Genomic DNA, 23,641 nt, shown 5'->3' with positions numbered 1-23,641 from the left:
CTGCCTGCCCCTTTGGTTGGGTGAAAATATGTCTACAAGGGGTTTATGATCAGTTCTTAATTCAAAATGAGTGCCCCACACATAATTCCTGAAATAATGTATTCCCCAAAAACAAGCTAGTGCCTCCTTTTCTTTGACAGAATATGATGGTTCAGCACCCTTCAATGTTCGAGACGCAAACGCTATTGCCCATTCAAACTTGTCTTTTCCCAATCCATACGCACTCGTATCCACTACGATAACAGATTTTTTGTTGGGATCAAAAGGTTTAAGGGCTACAGCATTTATGATATCCAACTTAATATTCTCAAAAACAGATTGGCATTCAGCATTCCACAAAAATGTAGCCCCTTTTTTCATTAATAATCTTAAACAAAAGACTTTTGAGGCAAAATTGGACACAAATTTGGAGTAATACTCCGCTAAACCCAAAAAAGAACGTAGTTGTTCTTTGTCAGAAGGTGATGGAGCATTCATGATTGCATCTAACAGGTTTTTCTTAGGTCTAACACCATCCGGTGACAAGGTATGCCCAAGATATTCGATTTCATTTGTGGCAAACTTACACTTCTCAGCAGCAACTGTCACATCAGCACACTGAAGTTTTGACAAGACCTCTTTTAAAACATCGTCATGGTCAGTTTCACTTTTCCCCCACACAAGTACATTGTCTTGAAACACCAACATATTGGATATGCCATCAAGGATTCTGCACATAACTCTTTGAAAGACAGCTGATGCCGAAGATAAACCAAAAGGCATTCTCAAAAATTGGAAAGCACCCTCTGGTGTTATAAAAGATGTTAAGTGACGAGATTCAGGGTGTAATTTTATCTGGTGATATGCATTCAAAAGATCAATAGATGTATAAAAAAACTTAGTGTCCTTTACGGATGCCACCATTTCATTGATCTTGGGTAGAGGGTAACGATCCATCCAAATATTATTGTTTAAATCCCTTAAATCAACGCACATGCGTAATTTTCCATTGGGTTTTCGGGCTAAAACCACTGGACTAAGCCAATCCGACGCCTCTATAGGCTCAATAATGTTTTGTTGACATAACCTATTGAGTTCTACCTTTAATTGTGATCTTAACACCAAAGGAACATTGCGCACTTTGAGAACAACAGGTATACAATCGGGTTTGAGGATTATGCGATGTTCACATTTTTTAAGACATCCCAATTTGAAACAAAATAATTCTGGAAATTTTTTATGCCACTTGAACCCTGCATCACTTTGAGTTAATGAAACTTGGTCAGGAATTTTTTTATGCCATTTGGATTCCGTATCACTCTGAGTTAAAATACCTTGGTCAGGATGATTTGGATCTAGAATTATTCCCAAATTCTTCTGTTCCTTCCATCCTAACAAGGCTCGTCCTTTTTCTACAACATAAACAGTTCCTTGTGTACTCCTGCCTTTAAATAAAATATCACTAACAAAACATCCAATTACTGGTAATCTGATGCCCAAATAACCCACAGGAGTTTTTTCAGGACAAACTAGATCACATTTGCCACACAACTCCCACATGTTCTTGTCAATAATAGTATATGGTGAACAGGAGTCTGCCCACAAGAACAAATTGCAATTGTTGATAAAAATCTCACATTTGGGTGGTTGAGTTTCTTCGGATATTTAATTCACCTCATTATTCCATATTGCCATAACTTCAACTTCACTATCACTACTTAAATAAGTAGACTGATCAACTAAATTAACAGAATTTTTCCATGCATCCGGATTGCCAGATCTGCATATTTTCGCAAAATGTCCAGTTTTGTTATACTTGAAACACGTGACATTTGATGCAGGACACCAAGAATTTTCAGCGACATGTCTACTGTTCCCACACCTAAAACAGAAACGTTTGTTAAAACTTTGTGTTTTGTTGGGAAATGATTTGGTTTGTGGCATTGGACTCTTGTTGTAAGTAGGGAAAGTTTGAGGTTTTCTTTTGACACTATCTCGCTTAGAACTGTATTTGTTGTCAAAATATATTGGTTTGTTATTAACACTAGCACATACATCACTTCGATCATTCCCATTTACATTATTACGATCCTTACTAAGTTCACCACTTAATTCCTTGACATAACGCAAATTATTTTCTACTCTTCTAGCTACACTAATGGTTTTTTGAAGAGATGGATCCTTTAAATCTAACAACTTCTCTTGGATTTTAGCATTATTGGTTCTATTGATAAATTGATCACTTATAATTTCTTCATGCAATTCTCTAAATTTACATGTGGCAGCCAACCTTCTTAACACAGCTATATATTGTTCAACTGTTTCACCAGATAATTGAGCTCTAGAGAAAAACGTGTGTCTCTCCACAACAATGCTTGTTTTTTTTCCAAAATTCTCTTCATATGCTATTAACGCATCAAGATATTCATCAGACATAAATTGTTAAATTTTCGAACTATCAAACACGATCTCCTCATCACTATCATCTTTACCACTACCTTCAGTAAACTTTGAGGTTATACCATTTGCACTGGAAGCATGTATAGGTAAAGTCTTTAACACTTTTCTTCCTTCAACACCAATACTATGTTTTAACGATGCTAGTTTGCGTGATGGAAGAAAGACTTCCCGACCAATGGCTTCCACATAAGTTTCAAAGGATTTTAGCCAATCCTCCCATATCATAGGGGGAACACCAGGGTCTTGTAAAAATTTTGGGGGAGCCAAAATAGTATTTGTCTCCATAATTCACCTTAAAAATGAAGAAATTATTGTCAGAGAAATATAACTACTAAATGGTATGACAAAATTTCCAGAAAATAAGTATACATAAAGAGTTAAGTAAAATTAACAAACTAAGATAAGAAAAGTAGTCACCGTTGTCATAGTATTTTTTCTTTCATTAATTAAAAGAGTTAAGTAAATATCAGCTCAAAAATATCAGTTTCCAAAATGAAGATTGAAACCATTAAACGCGATGTTTTATAGTAAATTAACAAATTCAGCTTGAAAAACGATGCGTGGATGTTCGTGTTCCGTGTTGCCTAGATACACGCCCCAGAATGCAGTGTGCTATCCAAGACGCCTTGCGCAGAAGATGATGCGCCCAGAATGCATTGCGGTATTCAAGGCGCGCCTCCAAAAGATGACGCGATCTCTACTGTGTTCGGATGGGCGTGCGCGATTGAAAGTTCTGCTGCACGAAGATGCCAAGTTTAAAAGATGCAGGTTCAGTACGTTTCTGTCATCTATCGTAATTTCAAACCACAGCGTGATACAGTTGCTACTCACGAAAATTTCTGACAAACAAATCGCACTTCGGCAACTTCTCAATGCCTCCAGCGATCACTGCATTCTTGTTTCCAATACCCCCAGCGATCACTGCATTCTCGTTGGTAAAGGGATCTTCATGTTTGGACGATACGTCGTGTCTTCTTTCGCTTTTTTTTTTTTAAATTGTAGTCGTTGCGGTTTCTTATTTTTTTTTTTTTTTGCAGTCTCGGGGGTTAATCAGGTGGGTTCTCCCTCGTCGCCACTTTTACAAAGTGGAATCACACGATTAAGATGATTTAATTGTAAGTTTATTCCAAGGGAAAACCCCCTAGAAACAGTTACAGGCAACTGCTCTTCAAGGCTGCTCGCTGCTCGCTGCTTGGCCCAAACGTTCTCCTAGCTAGCCTTCTAACATTCTAAGAAATTAAAGAGACATGACAATAGAACATTACATAGAACATACCAGGATGTAACACTGCCCTTCATGTGTACAGCAATTGTTGCTTCCAACCTACATTACCCCCTCATGGGTCCTCCCCATCCCAGTCCTTACTACGTGAGGCGGTCCTGCCTCCACCCAGCCAATCACAACGCCAGTATTTCCATACTACATAACCCCCTCCCACCTACCGCCATGCCTGGTTTTTTTCTGCTCCGACGGTGGTCGGAACGCTGGTGCTCCCGGTCCCTGGATCCAGTTTTCTTTTGTGGCGGTACCGTGAGTTTTTCTTGTATTTCTTTGATGTGCATTGTGCTGTTTCTTTCTTAATGCACGGTGCGGTCGCTCCGTTTTTCCGGTCGGCCGCGCTCCTGTTCTGGGGTCAAGTACGCCCCCCACTCATGTGCTGGGCTGGGGCGGGGAGTTTTGGTGGTGTCCTGGCCTCGGGTTGTTTTGGCCTGCTGCACTATCGCAGCGTCTGGCCCCGCGGCCATTCACTTTTGATCTGTGGCAGTGGGTGGAGACTTCAGGGCTGCCCTCCTTTTCTTTGTAAATACGGTCTCACGTTGCGTGACTCGGTGATTGAGGGCAGTATTTATTGGAGGTTGCTGGGCACTTCCTCTGTTGTGGTGATTTCCTGTTTGGTTGCTTCTGGGTTTTCTCACCATGAATGAAGGTGCTTCTTCACCTGTACCGGCTAAGGCTGTTTCCAAGCAGCATAATGTTCAGGATCTGCAGGAGGACGACGTCATGCAGATTTCTTGGGCTGGTTTGCAGGACTTAATTAATTCTGCGGTCCAGTCTGCGCTGCTGGAGCCTGCGGCAAAGCGGGCTAAGGATGATGAGGAAGATTTGGACAATTCCCCTAAGGGAAAGTACGTCCAGAGCAAGGTTTTTTCTGACATGCTGGTCCATAATCAAGAGGTGCATGGGTTTGACCCTAAATCCCTGACTGAGGAGGGATTTTAAGCACAGTAAAGTTCCTCTGTGGTGGATGACCTCCCCTTCCCTGATGTCCTGAAAGATATCTTCACAATAGAGTAGCTTGAGGTGGATAAGGAAGGTATTCCGCGATTCCTGGGGAAACGGTATCGCCAGGCTTCCATGTCTGATCTGGTGGAGCGTAAGGTGGAGTCTGCTCTCAAGCGTTCTTACGCCGCTTCTCACTTTTGGGTGCGTGCTAGCACTTATGCGGCCTATGCTTCGCAGGTCCTGCTTAAGGATTTTGAGAAACTGTTTGACTGTCTTCAGGATCAGGGGGACCCTACTCCTGTGTTGGCTCAAATGGAGGTTTTTGCACAATTCCTCTCGGATGTCACTTTTGATTCCTTGTGGGCTTTTTCCCCGACTGCTGGGGCGGGAGTGGCTGGAAGAGGTCTCTGTGGACAAAACCTTGGCATCTTGAGGCTGCACAGAAAGCCTTGGTCCATAAACTGCCTTTTGAGGGTCCCCGTCTTTTTGGGGATGCTTTGAATACGATGGTGCAGCGCTCTGCGGAGGAAAAGAAGTTGTTAAAGCCTTTTCAGCCTGCTCCTAAGAAAAGGTCCTTCTTCCAGAAGCAGGGGTTTCAAGGGGTTTTGGCATCTCAGCCCTTTCGTGTTCGGGCCGGTGGTCGCGGGGCCGCGTTCCAATTATAAATCCCGGCCTCAGCAGCAGCAGCAACAGCCTCCCTCTGGTGCAGGACAGAAGTGACTATGTTGCTGTGGGGGCTCTTCTCCGTTTGTTTCTGGACCGTTGGTCATCTCTGATTTCTGAACCAGTGGGCCTTGTCTGTCATCAGGTGTGGCTACCAGATTCCCTTCCAGGGCCCTCCCCCTCTGGATTGTTTTCTGGTTACCCCGTTGTCAAGAGACCCCGTGCGGCGATCTGCCATGTTGTCCAGTTTCGCCATGTTGTTACGGAAAGGGGCTGTGGTGCCGGTTCTAGTGGAGGAAGTGGGTATAGGGTTCTATTCCCATCTGTTTCTGGTTCCAAAGCCAGATGGTTCCTTCCGCCCCATATTTAATTTCCGTTCCCTGAACAAATTGGTATGGTTGAATCATTTTCGGATGGTCACGTTACAGTCCGTCATTTCCCTCATCCAGGAGGGTGATTTTTTGGCTTCCCTGGACTTAAAGGACGCTTATTTTCACATTCCGGTCCATCCTGCCAGTCAGCGGTTCCTGAGGTTTGCTGTCCAGGGGAGGCATTTCCAGTTTTAGGTTCTGCCGTTCGGCCTCTCCACTGCTCCCAGGAGTTTTACCAAGGTATTGTTTCCTGCTGTGGGGGTTTTTCAACATCAGGGTTTCTCTGTGTTTCCCTATAGTGATGATTGTTTGGTCTCTGCTTTCTCTTTTCCTCAGGCTCTTCTGGCGGTGAAGGCTATGTTGTCCCTGTTCCAGGAGCTGGGGTTCAAGATGAATCTGGCCAAGTCTCCTCTGGATCCTGTTCAGAGACTTCAGTTCATCTGGGTCTGTTCAACACCTTTCTGGGGGCGGTGTTTCTTCCTCCTGTTCGGTCCTTTCCCTGCAGACTCTGTTGCGGCATCTGTTGAGTCCTCCCTCTGCAGTGGCTCGTGTTTGGTTGCGGGTCCAGGGTTTGATTGCTGCAACCACTGCTGTGGATCCTTGGGCTTGCCTCCATCTCAAGCCCTTGGTGACTCATCTGTTGGCTCGGTGGGCCCCTTCCCGGGCAGATTACGAGGCTCTGGTTCCTCTCTCTCCTGTTCTGGTTCGGGCCTTGGACTGGCGGCTTTGCACTCCCAATCTGGAGAAGGGGGTGCGGTTTTGTCTTCCTCATCCCCTTTTGTTGATGATGGATGCCAGTCTTTGGCCTTGGGGGGCCACTTTGGGGTCCTTGGAAGCCAAGGGTCGGTGGTCTCGGGGGGACGGCGCCCGTTCTTTGAACTGGCGTGAGTTGGTGGCATCTGGGAGGCGGTGCAGTTCTTTCAGGTTCATCTCCTTGGGACAAATCTGTTGGTTCGTACCGACAATTGGTGGCTCGGTGTTACCTGAACCGTCGGGGGGGACCAGGTGCGCATCTCTGAACATGTTGGCCTCCATGGTTTGTGCTTGGGCTGAATGTCATCTGTTGGCCTTGAGGGTGGTGTACATTCCGGGACAGTTGAATTTTCATGCAGACGCTCTGATCTGCAACCTTCCATCTTCTGTTCTGTACCATCTCTCTCTTCCTCTGTTCCAGTCCTTTGCCTTCGGTTCGGGACTCCATGGATCGATCTTTTTGCGTCTCTTCTCAACTCTCTCCTTCCTCAGTTTTGTTCGGAGGTACTGTGTCCTCAGGCTTGGGCGGTGGATGCTCTTTCGATTCCCTGGCCTTCGGGTCTTCTGTATGCATTCCCTCCCATTCCCCTCCCCCCGAGGGTGCTGCAGAAGATTCGTGGGGAGAAGGTTTCAGTCATGTTGATTGCTCTTTTCTGGCCTCGCCGCCTTTGGTTTCCTTTCCTGTTGCAACTGGCGGAGGGTCGGTTTGTCCAGCTTCCTTTGTGTCTGTCTCCTCTTCATTTTCGGCTCCTGTCTCTGCCTTGTCTTCGTCGTTTGCAGCTGACGGCTTGGCTCTTGAGCGGTTGATGTTGGAGTCTTTGGGCTGTTCGTCTGTGGTGGCTCATGGCATCCAGTTGTCTCGCCGCCCTTCGATCCTTAAGTGCTATGGTCGTCATTGGGGTTCTTTTGTTTCTTGGTGTTCTTCTCATGGGGTGGATCCTGTACTGGGGGTTCCTACTTATGTGTTGGAATTCCTCAGAGATGTTTTTTTGAAAGACCTTTCCCCTTCCACGTTGTCTGCTCAGTGGGCAACGGTTCGTGCTTGTTAGGGCCCTGGAGCCTCCTTGGAGGGTGTAGGTCCTTTGGTTGGTCGGCATCTTCGGAGCTTTCGGCTTCTTTGGCCGGTTTCTCCTGTTCTCGTTCCTTCTTGGGATTTACCTACTATTTTGCATGGTCTGCAGTTACCCCCTTTTGAACCTTTGCTGGAGGCGGATTTGTTGTGGCTCTCCGCTAAGGTGGCTTTCCTGTTGGCCATTACCTCCGCTCACCGGTTGGGTGAGTTGGTGCCTTGCTCATTTTGTTTCCTTATATGCAGTTCCTTCCAGATCGGGTCGTTTTGCGGCTTGATCCGGCTTTCCTGCCTAAGCTTTCTTCAAGTTTTCATTTGCCTGCTGAGGTATTCCTTTATTCCCCCTTCCTTGGATGTTCGCAGGGCTCTCCAAATTTACCTCCAACGTTCCTTGGGGTTCCGGAGTTCTCCTGCCCTGTTTGTCTCCTGTGGGGGGTGTGGCTAAAGGGAAGAAAGTTTCCACTTCCACCATCAGCCGGTGGGTGCTTTTGGCGGTCTGCCAATCTTACAAGTCCTTGGATTTGCCTCCTCCGTCTCATGTGCAGGGTCGGTTGACGCGTTCTGTGTCTGCTTTCAGGGCTAAGACGGTGGGGGTCTCTATCCAGGAGATTTGTAGGGTGGCCACTTGGCAGTCTCATCACACATTTGTGCGTCATTAACAGCTTAATGTTTTACATGCCTCTGCTGACAGTTTTTCTGTTGGCGTCTTGAACACTGTTGTTCATTGATGTTTTATTGATTAAAGTTTTGACATCTGCATGGATCCCTGCTGTCCTGTATTTTTTTATTGGTTCTCTGCTTGTGAGTTCCTCACGTAGTAAGGACTGGGACGGGGAGGACCCATGAGGGGGTAATGTCTTGTTACTTACCGGTAATCTTCATTACCCCGATTAGGGTCCTTCCCGTCCCAGTCCTCCTTCCTCCCTCCCTCCTGCTGTGTTTGTGTCGGAGTCTTGTTGATAACAGGCATGGCGGTAGGTCGCGGGGCTTATGTAGTACGACTGGACTATGGGTACGCCCTCTACGCTGGAACCACAGCCAAACTACAGAAAAGACTCCAATGCATACAGAACGCTTCTGCACGACTCATCCTGGACATCCCCTGTCACAGCCACATCTCTGCCCACCTGAGAGACCTGCACTGGCTCCCCATCAGCAAGAGGATCACATTCAGGCTCCTCACCCACACACACAAGGCTCTCCACGACATGGGCCCCAAATACTTCAACAACCGCCTCACGTTCTACACACCCACCCGCCAGCTCCGATCCGCCAGCCTCGCCCTCGCCACCGTCCCACGGATTTGCAGAACCAACACTGGAGGGAGATCTTTCTCCTACCTGGCAGCCAAGACATGGAACTCCTTCCCCACCCACCTACGGCTGACCCAGGACCATCTCTCCTTCAGGAAGCAACTCAAGACCTGGCTCTTCGAGCAGTAGCAGCACCCCCCCCCCCCCCTCCCCAGCGCCTTGAGACCCTAGCGGGTAAGTAGCGCGCTCTATAAATGTGTTTGATTGATTGATTGATTGATTGATAGTATGGAAATACTGGCGTTGTGATTGGCTGGGTGGAGTCAGGAATGCCTCACGTAGTAAGGACTGGGACGGTGAGAAGCCTAATCGGGGTAATGAAGATTACCGGTAAGTAACAAGACATTTGTGCTATGTCAGTGGCAATATCTATATGCAGATTCCTAAATAAGCTTCAGACAGAAAAAAAATGCACTCCCCTTCACAATATGTTACTTTTTATAGAGCTTCCTAACGCACTACCGCCTTTTTTATGTGCTGCAAAACAGGTGTTATTGTTAACCAATTAAAATGTAACCTTTTGCTTGAAATGGAATCCTCAGTTATTGGTGAGGTTTCTTGAACCCCAACATGTTGCAGTGTCTTCATGGGAAGAGGGCCTCCCATTCTGGAAAACAAAGAACTGCGTACTACGATGAGGCATCCTTTTTGGACAACTGCGCATAGCTTTTGTGGGGCACTCAAAGACAATTTGAGAGCAGCAGAAAGGGTCTGAGAGGGTTGTTTGAGCAAGTAGGAAACACTGTGTTCTAAATTGCAGCACCTCCACCCATGTAACCATATGATCTCGAGCAGATTGCATCAGCTCAGTGCCACTGTGTGAAGGGCTCCTATGCCCTTGATCTAAGTTCAAAAGTAGTAAGGTGGCATGGGAGGCGTCTTTGTTTGACCCAAGGTTAAAATCCGGACAGGTCTTCTCAACCTTTTATCATTCCGAGGTCTACAAATAAGTAACATTAGCCAACAATAAACATCGCTTATCTTTTGGTTACATTTTCGGAACTCCCTGTGGTGCATGCCCATTTAGCAAATATACATTTTATTGTTTTTATAAAACTGCCTGCCAAACTGCGATCATCCTCTATACATCTATATTTTGAGCTGAACACTGACAACCATGTGAACTGTCCCCTCTGGGACAGAAAATGGCAGAAGCCCAAATAAAAGTAGCCTCCAATAGAGAATCAGAAGGCTAAAAACAAGCCCAATCCCCCTTCAAAGGAAGCCCAAAACCAAACAAATATCCCACCAAAAAAAGCCCAAGTGGCAGTGCACATCTAAAAGTGCAATAAGGCTTAAAAAAAATACAGTCAATGACTCTGGAGGCATGGCTTGGGAGGAAACACTAACACAACTGTGGCATTAAGAGTAGATGGGAGGGAGGAATGCTACATGTATATGTAAGCAGCATGGCACCAAAGCTGGACACCAGCAAACAGTAACAGAGCAGAAACCAAGAAAAAAAAGACCCCCAAAGAACAGATAAAGAACCATTGCGGAATGAAATAGTACTTAGTCCCTGCTCTCTTGGGAGGAACGAAGACAAAAGGAGTGATAAAGAGGGGATTTACCACTAGAATGCAAGGATTTTTAAAGGACGCTGAAACAAACAAATCAAAAGCAGGGGGATGACTTTAATACCTCAAGAGAAGTATACTAAATTATACAAGAGGTCTTATGCTTACCCTTAATCTAAAAAGTGAAGCTTCTCAAATCACACGTTTGTCCAGTTTTTAAGATGTCTGGTAATGGAGAGGTGCGAAAAATTGGCAGCGCTTCTGAAGGGGCGGGATTTTACTTCTAAGTTTGATTACTATTCTCCAGAATCCCGGACACAGGTCGACTAGACCTCTTTACCTGTCATAGAGTGAATTAGGAAATCTAGTTAAACAATGGTTAGTCAATTTCATACAATTCCTCTTTTACCCCCAAAGAACCACTGACTAGGAACTAAGTTCAAAGATTTATTACAAAGCCAAAAACAACTGGATGTATAAGCATCTCAGCAAAAGGTTCAAAAGATAAACAGGCACTAATACAAACATAATCCTACGGAAGAATCTTAGACGACTCAGAAACAATACCAGAAATAATTCAAGAATCATCAGGCTAACAAGAATTGCTACAACCTGAGTTTTAGTAAGCATTTGTAAAAGGAATAAAATCCAAGTTAGTCTGTCCCTACACTACCCTAAGTGACGTCCCTACTCAACAAGGTCCCATTCAGAATTAAGGTGTCAGCAGTGATGACTCTCAAGAGAGTTCACTCACTTCCTTCGAATTCAATCTTCAGTCTACTCAGTCATAGCTAAACTCTCTGCCTGACCAACCGCTCTCGCTGACTCCTCAGCCCATCTGCTCTGTCTCCCCCTCGGGGTGCTGTCCCAAATACAAAACCCCACAATGCGAACGACACTCCTTCAGGTACGCCCCTCTCGAAGGTGTTGGTTTCCAGAATTTTCCATTATGGCACCTCTCCACCTCTGTCCGTTGAAACGTCCTTGGGTCCCAGGCTCTTCTTTGCTTCAAGTTGCTTCCTTGAATTCCTAGGTTACTCCTCCACCTCTGAGCCTAGCATCCTAACTCTCATACACAATGGGCCCTTCTACTCCACTATCTACTTGGTCCTGCACCTGCAAAGGAACGCATGTGAATCGGCTCACAAATTCCAAATGTTGCAATTGACTTTAGCTGAAGCAGCTTTCTCCAAAACATTTCTACGATTTAATGCTGAAAGGCATTTCAAATCAGGCCTACATGATTTCCATGAAATGGGCCTCTGCACGTTATGTGCACTAACATGCTAACATAAGCAATACATTTACGTTCTTTAACATCAATCTTTAATGCAAAATACAATTCTCTACCTAAGCCATCTAATCACATTTAACGTTACAACTGCGAGTTTAATAAGCAAAGCTAAAGGCACAATGGTGAATTATTAAACACACTCTTATTAGTGAAACACTCCACAGCAAACAGCATCTCTATGTTAAAACAGCATTACTGATTTTTGAAGCACATTACATTAGCCCTTAGTGTAACTCTAATACCATCTACATTAGTTCTCAATCCTACATTACATTTGAAAACGATTAGAAAGTCCTCTATATATGTGGGTGCTGACTACTCGTGAATATGGTGCACCCCTACAATTTCTAACTCGGTTTTGCGCTCTCTCACTTCCATCTATGGCTCATTCAGTCCAATTGTACTCTTTGAGTTGGCTCCATGGCAGACACCCTGCCAGTGATGGCAAGTTTTGGAGAAATGGTGCCGGAGCACCTGCCCAACCTAGAGAGACTTGTGGCGAAGGTATATTATACAGTTCCACTCTCTGCAGCATGCTACGAAGTATGTCAGTATGAATAGACTTGTAGCTTCTGACAATTTACCCAACTCTGGAGAATTCTCATTGCCCACCTTTGCAGTAGCAATTACACCGTCTACCATTGCTAGCTATTTGCCAATAAAGAGGCTCACCTCTTGATGTAGAATACCTCTCCTGTGTTGAAAATTTCAGACACCAATATGAGTAACAGAAAATACAGCAGACATGAAAGAATTGCCGTATGTATAGTGCAAACAGCTGCTCCACTGAAAGTGTCCCGCCACTGACCAGCAGGAAATTCATAGGGGCCCTACTTTTCCACGAAAAGGAGAGTCTTCAGCCCATTCTTCCAATTTTAACATTCTTAAGTCAACTGGAAGCCCATTCTACATCTTAGCTGACATTAAGGCAAAAGAGCGCCCTCCCTTCCTACCTTTAAAGACTCCAGATAAATGAAGGGATCACTGATTTGATGAGCGAAGGGTACTTGTCAGTTGATATTCACAAAAAAGACACCTAAGGTAAATGGGTCCTTTTTTCCTGAACCACTCAAAAAGGAAATCAGCAAGTCCTTGAATTTACTCCTAAGTTTCCTACCACTGTGGCTTGACGTCAGTTGGCCACCATGGCAGTGGGTCTAATGGACAATAGTTGTCAGAGAAATTAGGCTCATATTTTGCAGAGTTCAGCTTGAGGCTACTCAATTTCATCCAATTTTCTACATCAGAGAGACAGCCCTGGAACCTACCCACCAGGTAATCATCAATCTGCTGAGAGGAAAGCATTAATTGTTTTGTCTGCATAGGCCAAAGGTACCACTTATATATTAAATAAGGTGGGACTAAGTGCTGAGCCTTGAGGAACCCAATGTTTCAGCTCTTTATAGCTTCCGGAAAAGAAAGGGGGGGCGCTCGGCCCCCACGTATGCATGGCAGGGCGGGCCCCCACCCCCTCCTGCAGCCATTGTGGATATTTGCCGTTTTATAATTGTGTAAAATACTGTTTTTTAATTTTGACAATTTTAATTTTGTTTTCATATTTAATAAATACGGCCAGGGGATCGTGAGATCCACCGCCTTCCAAAGACTCCAACTGTTTCCTCCAGTTCATTTCATTGTGCTTTATCTGTGTCAGGTGGGGGGGGGGGTGGCCAGTAGTCCCTGCCCATGAAAGGGGAGATTGACAGCCTGCACCGTATCTAGCTGGAAGGATTCCACCACCAGTGTGGCAGAGGATGTACATATGCCATACAGGCAGATGGAAATGTTGTGGCCAAAGTCAGCCAGTTGTGTGTGTTTTATTTGGTAACTAAACACTATGTTAGCACTTTACAGTTGCACCGAAGTTTGTAATTATGAATGTGTCTATGCCATTGAAGCTCTCTTGTAATCAACTGGAGGTGGTCCTTCGTATATAGGGTAGTGTGCCAAGCAAATCAGGTGTTCACCATTAGCCCTACAATTGTTCTTATTACCAGGTGTAGCTCCTGAGGGCGGTGGTGAATGTACTTTATGTACGTGCCTCTTAGGGTCCTGCATAAGCACAAGGGGGCCTGCTTGATCATCCTCACAGATTGGCAGGTTTAACTGGCTGTTAAGGGCACAGACGTGCCAAGCTAAGCAGAGGCACGCTAAGGCAGCGTGTCCCTGCGTAGATGCCCTGGGATAAGTCTAAGGAAATATGGCGGCCATGGCTGAGTGGTTTCAGCAGAAGCAAACTCCTGCCACCACCATACAACATTGTTCAGGAAATGTGCATTGCTAATTTGTAACGAAACACACGTGCAGGGGCCCAAACATGTTCTTAGGAGCCTGCTTCTGGCACTACCACATGCCATGAGTTTCTGAATGCCAAGGCTGAAAAGTCTTGATTCCACTTCATGCTTCTTTCATCCACCTCTCCAGACATATTGTCTCTTTCTCTCTATCCCACAGGTTCTTTTTCATCACTGTTTTCTCCCTTTATTACAGTTTTACTATCTTTTTTTTCCTCCTTCCTTCTCACTTTTCTACCACCCTACACTGCAACCACCAGCACAAATAAAACACTGCAAATAATCCCCTGATCTTACTAACAAGGCATCGACCATGTATTTACGCAAAATCTAAATAAACACATTTTGCTCGACTCCAAAAGTGCACTCTGGTTCGAACAGGAACTAAAAGATTTTCAAATATATTTCTGTTTAGCTAACTATGATGTTCACTTGTGTTTTCATTGAATTCCCGTTGTGTTGACATTGTGCTAGCTGATCGTGCTGATCGTGGTGGACTTCAGATTCAGCCTGCAGAGACATTATCCGATCATCATGCTTAAGGTAGTTGGACAAGTGCACTGCCTGCTCCGTCACTCCACTGGGCTGTATGTGTCCTCAGGAAGGGAAAAGAGCTGGAATGCGCCATACACTGCACAGACTATCGGTGACACCTCAATTTGGCCCATCATCCAGAATAAACCACGTGGCCATCACAGCTAATGCGTTTCGCTGTTTTTCATCATTGGCTTCACAAATGTCACACTTGCATTCTGCACTTCTGCCTCCCGAGGCTACGAAAGCTAGTTCGATGTTATTAACATCAGTATCGCTACGCAGCGTCTCTTTAACACGCACCCTCTTGGCGTCACCGGGCCTCAATGTGAGTGGAACGTTGCATATTGGACGTGACGCTTTTTTTGTGAGTGAAGGGATAACGCTTGCTATCTCTTCCTGCACGTTTTGGATCGACACTGAACACGTGTAATGCTTATCATCCGTTTCCTATTGCATGTTTTGTGCCTGTTGTAATGTGATGAACACTTTTTAGACGCGTTATCTAATATGAGAAGGTGATATCCCCACGATTCCGCAGAGAATGGGAGGCTGTGGTAAACGTGACTGGTAAATGGTGTTCTTATTCTTGTATGCACTATTTATTTATTTCGGTGGTTTACAAAGCGCCGGTTATAATCTTACAATAAGGTCCGATTCTTATGCATAAAGAGTGGTATTTGATTAGAAGAAGGTAAGTCTTTGCTGTTTGTGCATTTTGGGCAGGGAGTGCTTAGGATATCAACAATGTTATTCTGAAAGAGATTCTGAATATGATAATTGACGTCATGAAGGGGCGGCTATTGAGTAAGACAAAAGCTAAACACTGCTTGGAGACTTTTGTGCTGGAAGAAATGAGGTATGTTTTAGGACTTTCACAACAGAACGGGAGAGAATGTGTCTGCGTATTTGTCTATGTTTATGTAAAAAGTTCTGGTGAAATCTGACAGACACCTCGCCATACCCGACTGAAAGCACCTGTACCCAACAATTTATCAGAAAGTAAATTTATTAGGGGGTGTAACACCCCAAATACCCCCCTGAAGCTACTCCCATGCAGGTTATGCCAAGAGATGGCTACTTCATTACATTTATGCTTGCTCTGACTTCTGCATTACGTGTACCCCTGCCACTAGGGAGCCCTACTGGAAAGTGCACAAGTAAAGCAGTAGCCTACCAGTGGCAGGTCTACGTGTAATGCGGTAGCAATGTTTTAACACAACCTTTGTGTCAGATTTGAAATTTGCAATGCAAAAAGCACAATGTCATTATAAACGTATCCATTATCTTTATGCTTAAAACCCTAATTCCTACACTGTGGCCTATTCTTTGAGGTCTGTATAAACGAAGTCATGCGATAGGTTGTAGTAATCAGGACACAAAGGCAAGGTGGGCTTCTTAGCACAGTTTATTCCAGTGTCGCTTAACCACCTCAGGCAGAGAACAGTCAGCGTAAAAAAAACAACTGTCATGACCTTCAACGCTCAGCACAGAACTTTCACGCAGTGAGATTCTTAACAAAGCTGACATTCTAGTTTAGCATACAGTATTAGCTACTACACAGGTTTCCCTTAAATAAAAACAAAAATGCATAAACATAGGCTAAAAGGGAAGGAAAACAGGGCAGAAACAAAAAACAGTTGAGAAAACAGTGCATTAAAGATCCCAAACAATATAACATCAATTCCTCCAAACTCATCAGTCCCTGAAATGGAGAGGAACGGAGAGGAACATTTTTCACCTTAGAACTCCATCTCATGGCCATCTGATCCGTTTCAGCATATATCTTTACACCATCCCCACTGTGACCACCACAACCTTCTTCAACATTGCCGGACCTAACGAACCAACACTTGTTCCACCATTGGCCATTTTCAAGCTTCACAGAACCACCATTAAATTCCACAACCATGGTGGGTGGTCCACATTTTGAACCACCCTTCCTCATGTGAGCAGGTTTTTTCACACTGACAGAATCTCCCACTACCAACTTAATGGTTTTGACATTTTTCCTTCATTCAAAGTATTTCTTTTGCTTCTCCTGTGTCAAGCTCACACAACTCTTCACACTCGCATCAGACCACTGTCCAACTTTGGGCCATTTATTCTTCCTACTAGGACGTAAACTGGTGGCAGCTCTACGACCATGTAACTGGTCAAAAGGTGACACACAGTGGTGGCATGAGGAGTAGTGCAAAAAAAGAAAAACATGGTCTTGACAGCACTGGCTACCACACAGTTGGTGACAAGCGCCCACTATATACATTATCCCAACACCCTGTTCATTTGTTCTACTAAACCATTGGTTTGAGGGTGATATAGTGAGCTCTTCAGGTGTTTAATCCCACTGGTTTGTAGAAACATTTCAACCTCATTGGAGACAAATGGCATCCCATTGTCTGTCACAAAATATTCTGGAAACCCCTCCTTCAGGAACACATCTTTCAAAATTTCAACATCCTTCATGGTGGTCACCTCTCTCAAAAACCTTACCTCTGGCCCTTTAGTATAGTAATCCATCATGACTAGTGCAAACCTAGAGGACGCGCCAAGATCGTAGAAAGGTCCAATTATGTTGAGCTCTAACTTCACCCATGGTGCGGACGGCAGCTCAATGGGAGAATGAGGTGGAGTGTGCAATTTCACAGATGTATCACAGCTAGAGCAGATGACACACTCCTTGACCATATCCTCCAGCTCCCTATTCATAGAGGGCACCAAAGGACAGTCTGGCCCTTTTCTTAGTAATGGTCGCTTCCAAATGCCCCTCATGGGCACGTAAAGTGATGAGAGCTCTCAAACTCACAGAAGGGATAAACTTGTCAGCTCTCATTATTAAACCATCCTCACTGGATAAGTCATCCGCTACTTGAACATAAGTCTTAAAATCAAAACTAAGGTTTCTCTCTCTCGGCCAATTCATCTCCACATATCTCATGACTTCCAACATGGAATCATCATTGCTTAGAGCGTGGCGCCACTCATTCTCAGAGATCGCACACAAGTGCAGAAGATCAACGGCAGTTACAATGAATTCTTACTTGTCTTCCTTGCTCACATCAGTGCCATGCTCAACAGTCACAGACGAACGAGATAGGTAATCTGCACAGCCGTTCTTACTACCAGGATTGTACTCTGGAACAAAATCAAACAGCAAAAATATGAAGGATAAGCGAGCAATGCATGGAGTGAAACCTCTGACATTCTTCCCACTCAAGATAAAAATCAATGCCCAACAGGCTAATAACTAACTTTCAATTAGAGAGTACTTTTTTCTGTTCCTGACAGCACTCTTGAGGCAAAACCAATGGTTCTCCCCTCCCCACCTTTAGTTTGACTCAACATGTTGTAAGCAAACCTCAGCTAGGCCTACTTAGTGCAAGGGGTTCGCCCTTCTCTGCATGGGGTCCTCAGACCATAGGAAGAAGTTGGCAATGAAACTGGAAAATACAAAAGCAAAGTTTATTAAACCTTTAAAGGTGGTACTACAGTCTACACAACACCCTTCAGTATTGTGTAGAGTAGCACACCGAACTAAAGCACATGGCCCATTTTATACACAAGGAGGGGGCTCAAAAGAAGGCGGTACAGAACACAAGAGCAGTTTCATGACCATACAAGGACATATTGGAAGGCACAATCGATAAGTGGGCGGAGTTAACAGTCTTCGGAAACTAGTAAACACATTCCTATCTGGAACTAATCAGTAATGGTCGTAGACCCTACTGAGCATGTCTGGACATGCTGGAAGCGGGGGATGCTAAATATAGCCTGTTGCCGGGCAGACTTCAGGCGCAGTTAACAAGGAGGTAGGACAAAGCACATGATGAGCACATGGCGATGTATGGCATACAAAATGGCTGCTACAAATACAAAATGGAGTCGGTACGTTTGCTACGATAATGGTCAAACACAGTATGTCTTCTGCTAATGCTTAACCCAATCGCCGTTGATTTACAACAGACGACCCTTTCAGCATTAGCTGAAGACATTCGACTTCCTAGGATAAGCTAGATACTCATCCCTTATATCAATGACCATCATATCAGCTATCTCTTTATTCAAGTCATTCTGCATTTCGACTTCTGCAACATTTCTTTTGGTCGGTATGCAAGCAGTAATACACATTGAACATATCATCGGACTACACTGGATACATATGCAACAAGTGAAGACTATTGCAATTATTATACATAGAGCAGTCAGTACTTTCCAGCCCCAGGCAGAAATTAGAGTCCAAAGCCACCCCGACAAAATTCCACGTACCATTTTCTGTATGGAGGTCTGCAGCGATTTTATGAAGTTTTTTAATCGCTTTATACACTGATGGTGTGTGATCTGAAATAAACATGCAACAACTACTACCTATAACGCGACATGCACCACCTCTATCTGCTAGCATGACGTCCAGAACCATTCGGTTCTGTAAAGCCACAATTCTAGCAATTTGCAATTCTTCAGTGAGGTTTCCTAGAGCTGCAGCTGTCTGATCTGTAACAGCTTCTACAACTCCAGTTAACCGTGGCACTTTTCTGCTATTTAATGCAGCACCCACAAAAAAGAACAATCCTAAATTAAAATCTATATATTGTTGTTGACTAGTGTCAGTTTGGTCTACGTTATCAGTATTAAAGGTTCTCTTATATCGATTTACAGTAATATTGTTGAACAATTTAAGATTTCGATGATATAATGGAGGTGCCAGAATCACAGGGGGCAACAAAATTGATACGTAGCAAATTCCTGTCCAACCAGCTGGCAATCGATAATATCCACGATTCCCACACACAAAATAGGTGTTATGCGAAGCTAAAAAGGTACTATTATTTAACCCATCTATATTCAAAACAGTCATACAGTCGCTGATCCCAACAGGGATATGTCCAATGCTCTGTACACATAGTTCTGCTTGTGTTTGAGTAACAGAAATAACAAAATGTTCAGCATTAATAGAATCTCTTGTGTTAGTGAAGATATATGGCGTTGAAATATTGTCCGGTCGATATTCATCCCACTCCCATTTAGTTACATTCGCTTGGGGATACCCATCTTTGTCTTGATGGCACTCTTTATTCAACCGGAAAAGCAGTCTGCCCACTTTTGGCTTCCTAGTCGCAAAAAGCAAAGTATACCAGGCTCGACAGGAGCAGTTATGCGAAAAAGGGAGAGGTATGAACGGTGTACCTCCTTTCTTTTGATGTGCAGGCATCATCCCACAAATCCAACAGTTTGTGGCATTCGTAGCAATGTGGGTATGATGTAACATTTGAATGAAAGTGTTATTGAGATAAGATTTTCGATGCTTCAATTCTTGATATGGGAGCGTAAAGAAATAATGCTCCTCTGGTGTCGGTGTAGTAACAACAAACAACTCACGAGCAGGAATTGTCTCCTCAACAGACCATGTTATTGTTGCCACAATCACCAAGACAACAACAAACCCTACAGCGCAAAAAATCTTCTTCTTTTCCATTTTAGTCAAAGCACAAAACAATTCTTCCTGAAACTAAAGTAGTTGTCAGAGCTCTTACCCTGGGTAGCCGTTGATTTCTTCACCATGGGCCACGGGCCACGGGTGTCACTACTCTAATGCAGGGCTGATCCCCCCCCTTGCCACATCGGCTGTCCGTTTCACTGACCCAGGGAATGCTCAGACAACTTTCACAAGCGCTGCAGATTTTTCTCTCGGTCTCAAATTATATCTAGTTGCTCCAGGGACTGTCTGGTCCGGGAAGAAATCCTCAGATCCGTCAGGTGTCACAGCACTCTAATGCAGGGCTGATCCCCCCCCTTGCCACATCGGCTTTCCGTTTCACTGACCCAGGGAATGCTCAGACAACTTTCACAAGCGCTGCAGAATTTTCTCTCGGTCTCAAATTATATCTCATTGCTCTAGGGACTGTCTGGTCCGGGATGAACTCCTCAGATCCGTCAGGTGTCACAGCACGGCCTTTCTCCGCAGTCAGAACCTCTCGATGGTCGGTCAACACAGCAGGCTCCATCAAGGTAGGAAGTACTCGCCGGCAATGGGTGCTGTGTATCCAATTTTTTCGGTTCGTGACTCGAACTGCTGTCCTCATGGCAAGTAGCACTTGCTCTGGCCCACGCCACCATGGCTCCAAACTGCTCGATCTCTCAAAGGACCTCAGGAGAACGAAATCACCAGGTCGGAGACTGTGACCTTCACCTGTGGATCTATCAGGAAGTGCTTCTCGAACCTGTTGATGAATAGAAACCAAGTTATCAGTTAACTGTGCCAAATAGTCATTCATTAAGACACAAGGTACATGATACACAGAACTTGGTTTAGGAATTCCTCAGATATTCATGGGCCTACCAAACAGGATCTCATAAAGTGTGAGACCTGTTCGAGAATGAGGCACTGATCTAATAGACAACAATGCCAGTGGCAACGCATCTGGCCAAGTCAGAGAAGTAGAAGCCTGTATCTTGGCTAGTTTCAGCTTCAGAGTAGCATTGTATCTTTCCACCAATGCTGCTGATTGTGGGCCGGACACTGCATGAAACTTTTGTTTGATCCCTAATCCTTTCAGGACATACTTGATAACGTCCCGTATATAATGAGGTCCGTTATCACTCCACAAAAAGCTACAAACACCATAGCGAGGGAAGAATTCCTTCAAAAGCACCTTTGCAGTAGTAATTGCAGTGTTGTCCTTTGTGGGGTACGCCACAATCCATTTACTGAAGGCACAAACCACCACCAAGACATACTTCAGATTATTACAGCTTTCAAGCTGAATATAATCCATCTGCAAAACTTCAAAAGGTGCAGTCGGTGCAGCAAATCCTCCTGCTGGAGTTCGTGTCCCTTTCCCAGGATTAAATTGTAGGCAGATCATACAGGACTGTACTATGTGTTTGTTGGATTCAAAAGGGCATCAACAGCATGGGGTAGCAGCACCAACAGCTTATGTGAAAAGACTATCCCTTCACTCTGGCGTACTGACACAGCTGTTGCTGCAACCGAACGAAAAAATGCAGGCAACGCTCGAGCAACAGGATCGAGTACTGCTGAAAAATATGCACAAGGGCGTTGCTTATCAACATGTGTCTGTACTAAAACTGACAATGCACATCCATCCCTCTCGTGTACGTAAAATGTAAAAAGCTTCGTGTAATCTGGAGAACCTAACACTGGTGCTGAACAAAGGGCTTGTCGTAACTGTCGCAAAGCACTCTCACATTCATCTGTCCATGGAAGGGGTACTGGAGTATCTTTTGTCAAAAGTGCTAACAAGGGTTTAGCAATGTATGAAAATCCCAATATCCATTGCCTACAAAAAGAAGTAAGACCTAAAAATGCTCGAACCTCTTTCTGTGTGGAAGGTACTGGTGTGTCTAGAATTGCCTGAATGCGATCTGATGTGAGTGCACGCCCCTCCTTAGACAAAAGGTGACCTAAGTAGGTTACCTTTGGTCTACAATACTGCAATTTATTTTTCGATACTTTGTGATGATGTGAAGCAAGAAAAGAAAGCAAAGACAGAGTACACTTCTCACATTGTTCAGGGGTATCGTCTGCCAACAAAATATTATCAACATACTGTATGAGCGCCACACCCTCAGGTAGAACAAAAGAATCAAGCTGTCTTTTCAATGCTTGGCTGTAAATACTAGGACTCTCAGTAAAACCTTGAGAAACCCTACAAAATCTATACGATCGATTATTCAAAGTGAAACCGAACAGATATCGGCTATCAGGATGAATAGGGATCGAAAAGAAGGCGTTCATCAAGTCTATAACAGAGAACGCAGTTGCAGTAGGTGGAACTAAAGTAAGAAGTATTGTGATGTCAGAAACCACTGGATATTGTGGCACCACTATCTTATTCACTTCCCGTAGGTCAATTATAAAACGATAAATCCTAGTATAAGTATCTTTCTTCAAAATTGGGAGGATCGGACTGTTACAAATGTTAAATGGAACTTCTTCACCAACCCCAACTTCAATAAGATCTTGTACAATTCGTATGAGTGCTTCCTCACCCTCCTGTGAAATTCGATATTGATGCAAACGTGGCAACACAGCTCCCTCCTTTACACTAATATGCACCGGTGGAATAACCATCTGTCCCACATCAGTATCTGAAGTAGCCCACAAAGTTTTAGGTAGGGAGGTTAATGCAGTATCCTCTTGAAGTATGCAAAGTCTGTCTGTTACTAGATAATTATCATTCAAAATGACACGCACTTCTTCAGGGGAACATCTTATTGTGGCTCTGAAATACTTGAGCATATCAAGACCCACAATATTGTCTAGAGTATTTGGGGAAAGCAAAAATGGGCATGGAGCAGCAAACTTATCAACATGAAACGCAAGTGGTTGTGACAATGGGCTAAATGAAGGTGTTCCATTAAACCCTATGATGTAATCGTTAAGCCAGACAGGGGAGCCCTCGGAACCAATTGTTTAGACAAAGCGCTACGAGTAGCTCCTGTATCAACCAGAAACTGATCAGTAGAACCCAAAACGTGTGCTGTAACATAAGGACCCCTCTGATCTACTGGAACTTCAACTGATTCCTTACCCCATCCTACGCAATCCTATGCATAAGCAGAATCATGCAAATCAGGCTGCACATAATCAGACATCTGGTATTGGTTGCGCCTATCAAAAGTATTGAACCCATTTTGTACCCGCACATTAGAATCAAACCTAGCACGATCGTTCATAGTGCCTCTGGGTCCTACATTTCCAGCGCAATTTCTCATCGATCCTTGGCCACGGACATAGCGCTGCGAGTGCAACAACGGACACTCATCTGCCCAATGGCCAAATTTCCTACAATACACGCATTGATCAACGGCCAAATTCGAACGAGTGTAAGAGGAACTATAAAATCCTCATCCACCTCTATCGTTACCTCTAGGTTGTGGACCATAAACCTGAGATAACATAACCTTTGTTTTTAATTCTTTAGACTTTTTATCCTCGCTACCTTTCGCTTCTAATTCCTGACACTCGTTATATTGAGCCATCGTCAAGATGGATGCCGGAGAAGAGGTATACCAAGAGCTTTCACTAGCTTTCAAGCGGCTAGCCACTCCTGGTAATAGATTTGTAACATACTTATCTACGGACAAATGTCGGCCCGTATCGCCTGTTAGCGACTGACCACTAAAATCATGAAAAGCTTCCTCGAAAC

The 23,641-nt window shown here is 44.4% G+C and overlaps 1 protein-coding gene across 50 annotated transcripts in view; it reads left to right on the top strand.

Annotated features, from left to right (window-relative positions):
* LOC147708230 (uncharacterized) overlaps positions 1 to 23,641 on the top strand; it is a 2,035,583-nt gene that overhangs the window by 1,919,964 nt on the left and 91,978 nt on the right. Inside the window, exon 54 of one of the 50 annotated variants that reach the window (XM_086926959.1) lies at positions 14,421 to 14,480. The exons of the other annotated variants lie outside the window; for them this stretch is intronic. Within the exon in view, the coding sequence (XP_086783085.1) occupies positions 14,421 to 14,479 (59 nt within the window). The 3' untranslated portion in view covers position 14,480. The remainder of the gene's footprint in view (positions 1 to 14,420; positions 14,481 to 23,641) is intronic. 50 annotated transcript variants of the gene reach the window in all.

This window comes from Lissotriton vulgaris, chromosome 6 (genome assembly GCF_964263255.1).
Source record: "Lissotriton vulgaris chromosome 6, aLisVul1.2, whole genome shotgun sequence".
Taxonomy (NCBI): domain Eukaryota; kingdom Metazoa; phylum Chordata; class Amphibia; order Caudata; family Salamandridae; genus Lissotriton; species Lissotriton vulgaris.
The sequence above is the reverse complement of the archived record's forward strand: the minus strand, read 5'-3'. Positions and strand labels throughout refer to the sequence as shown.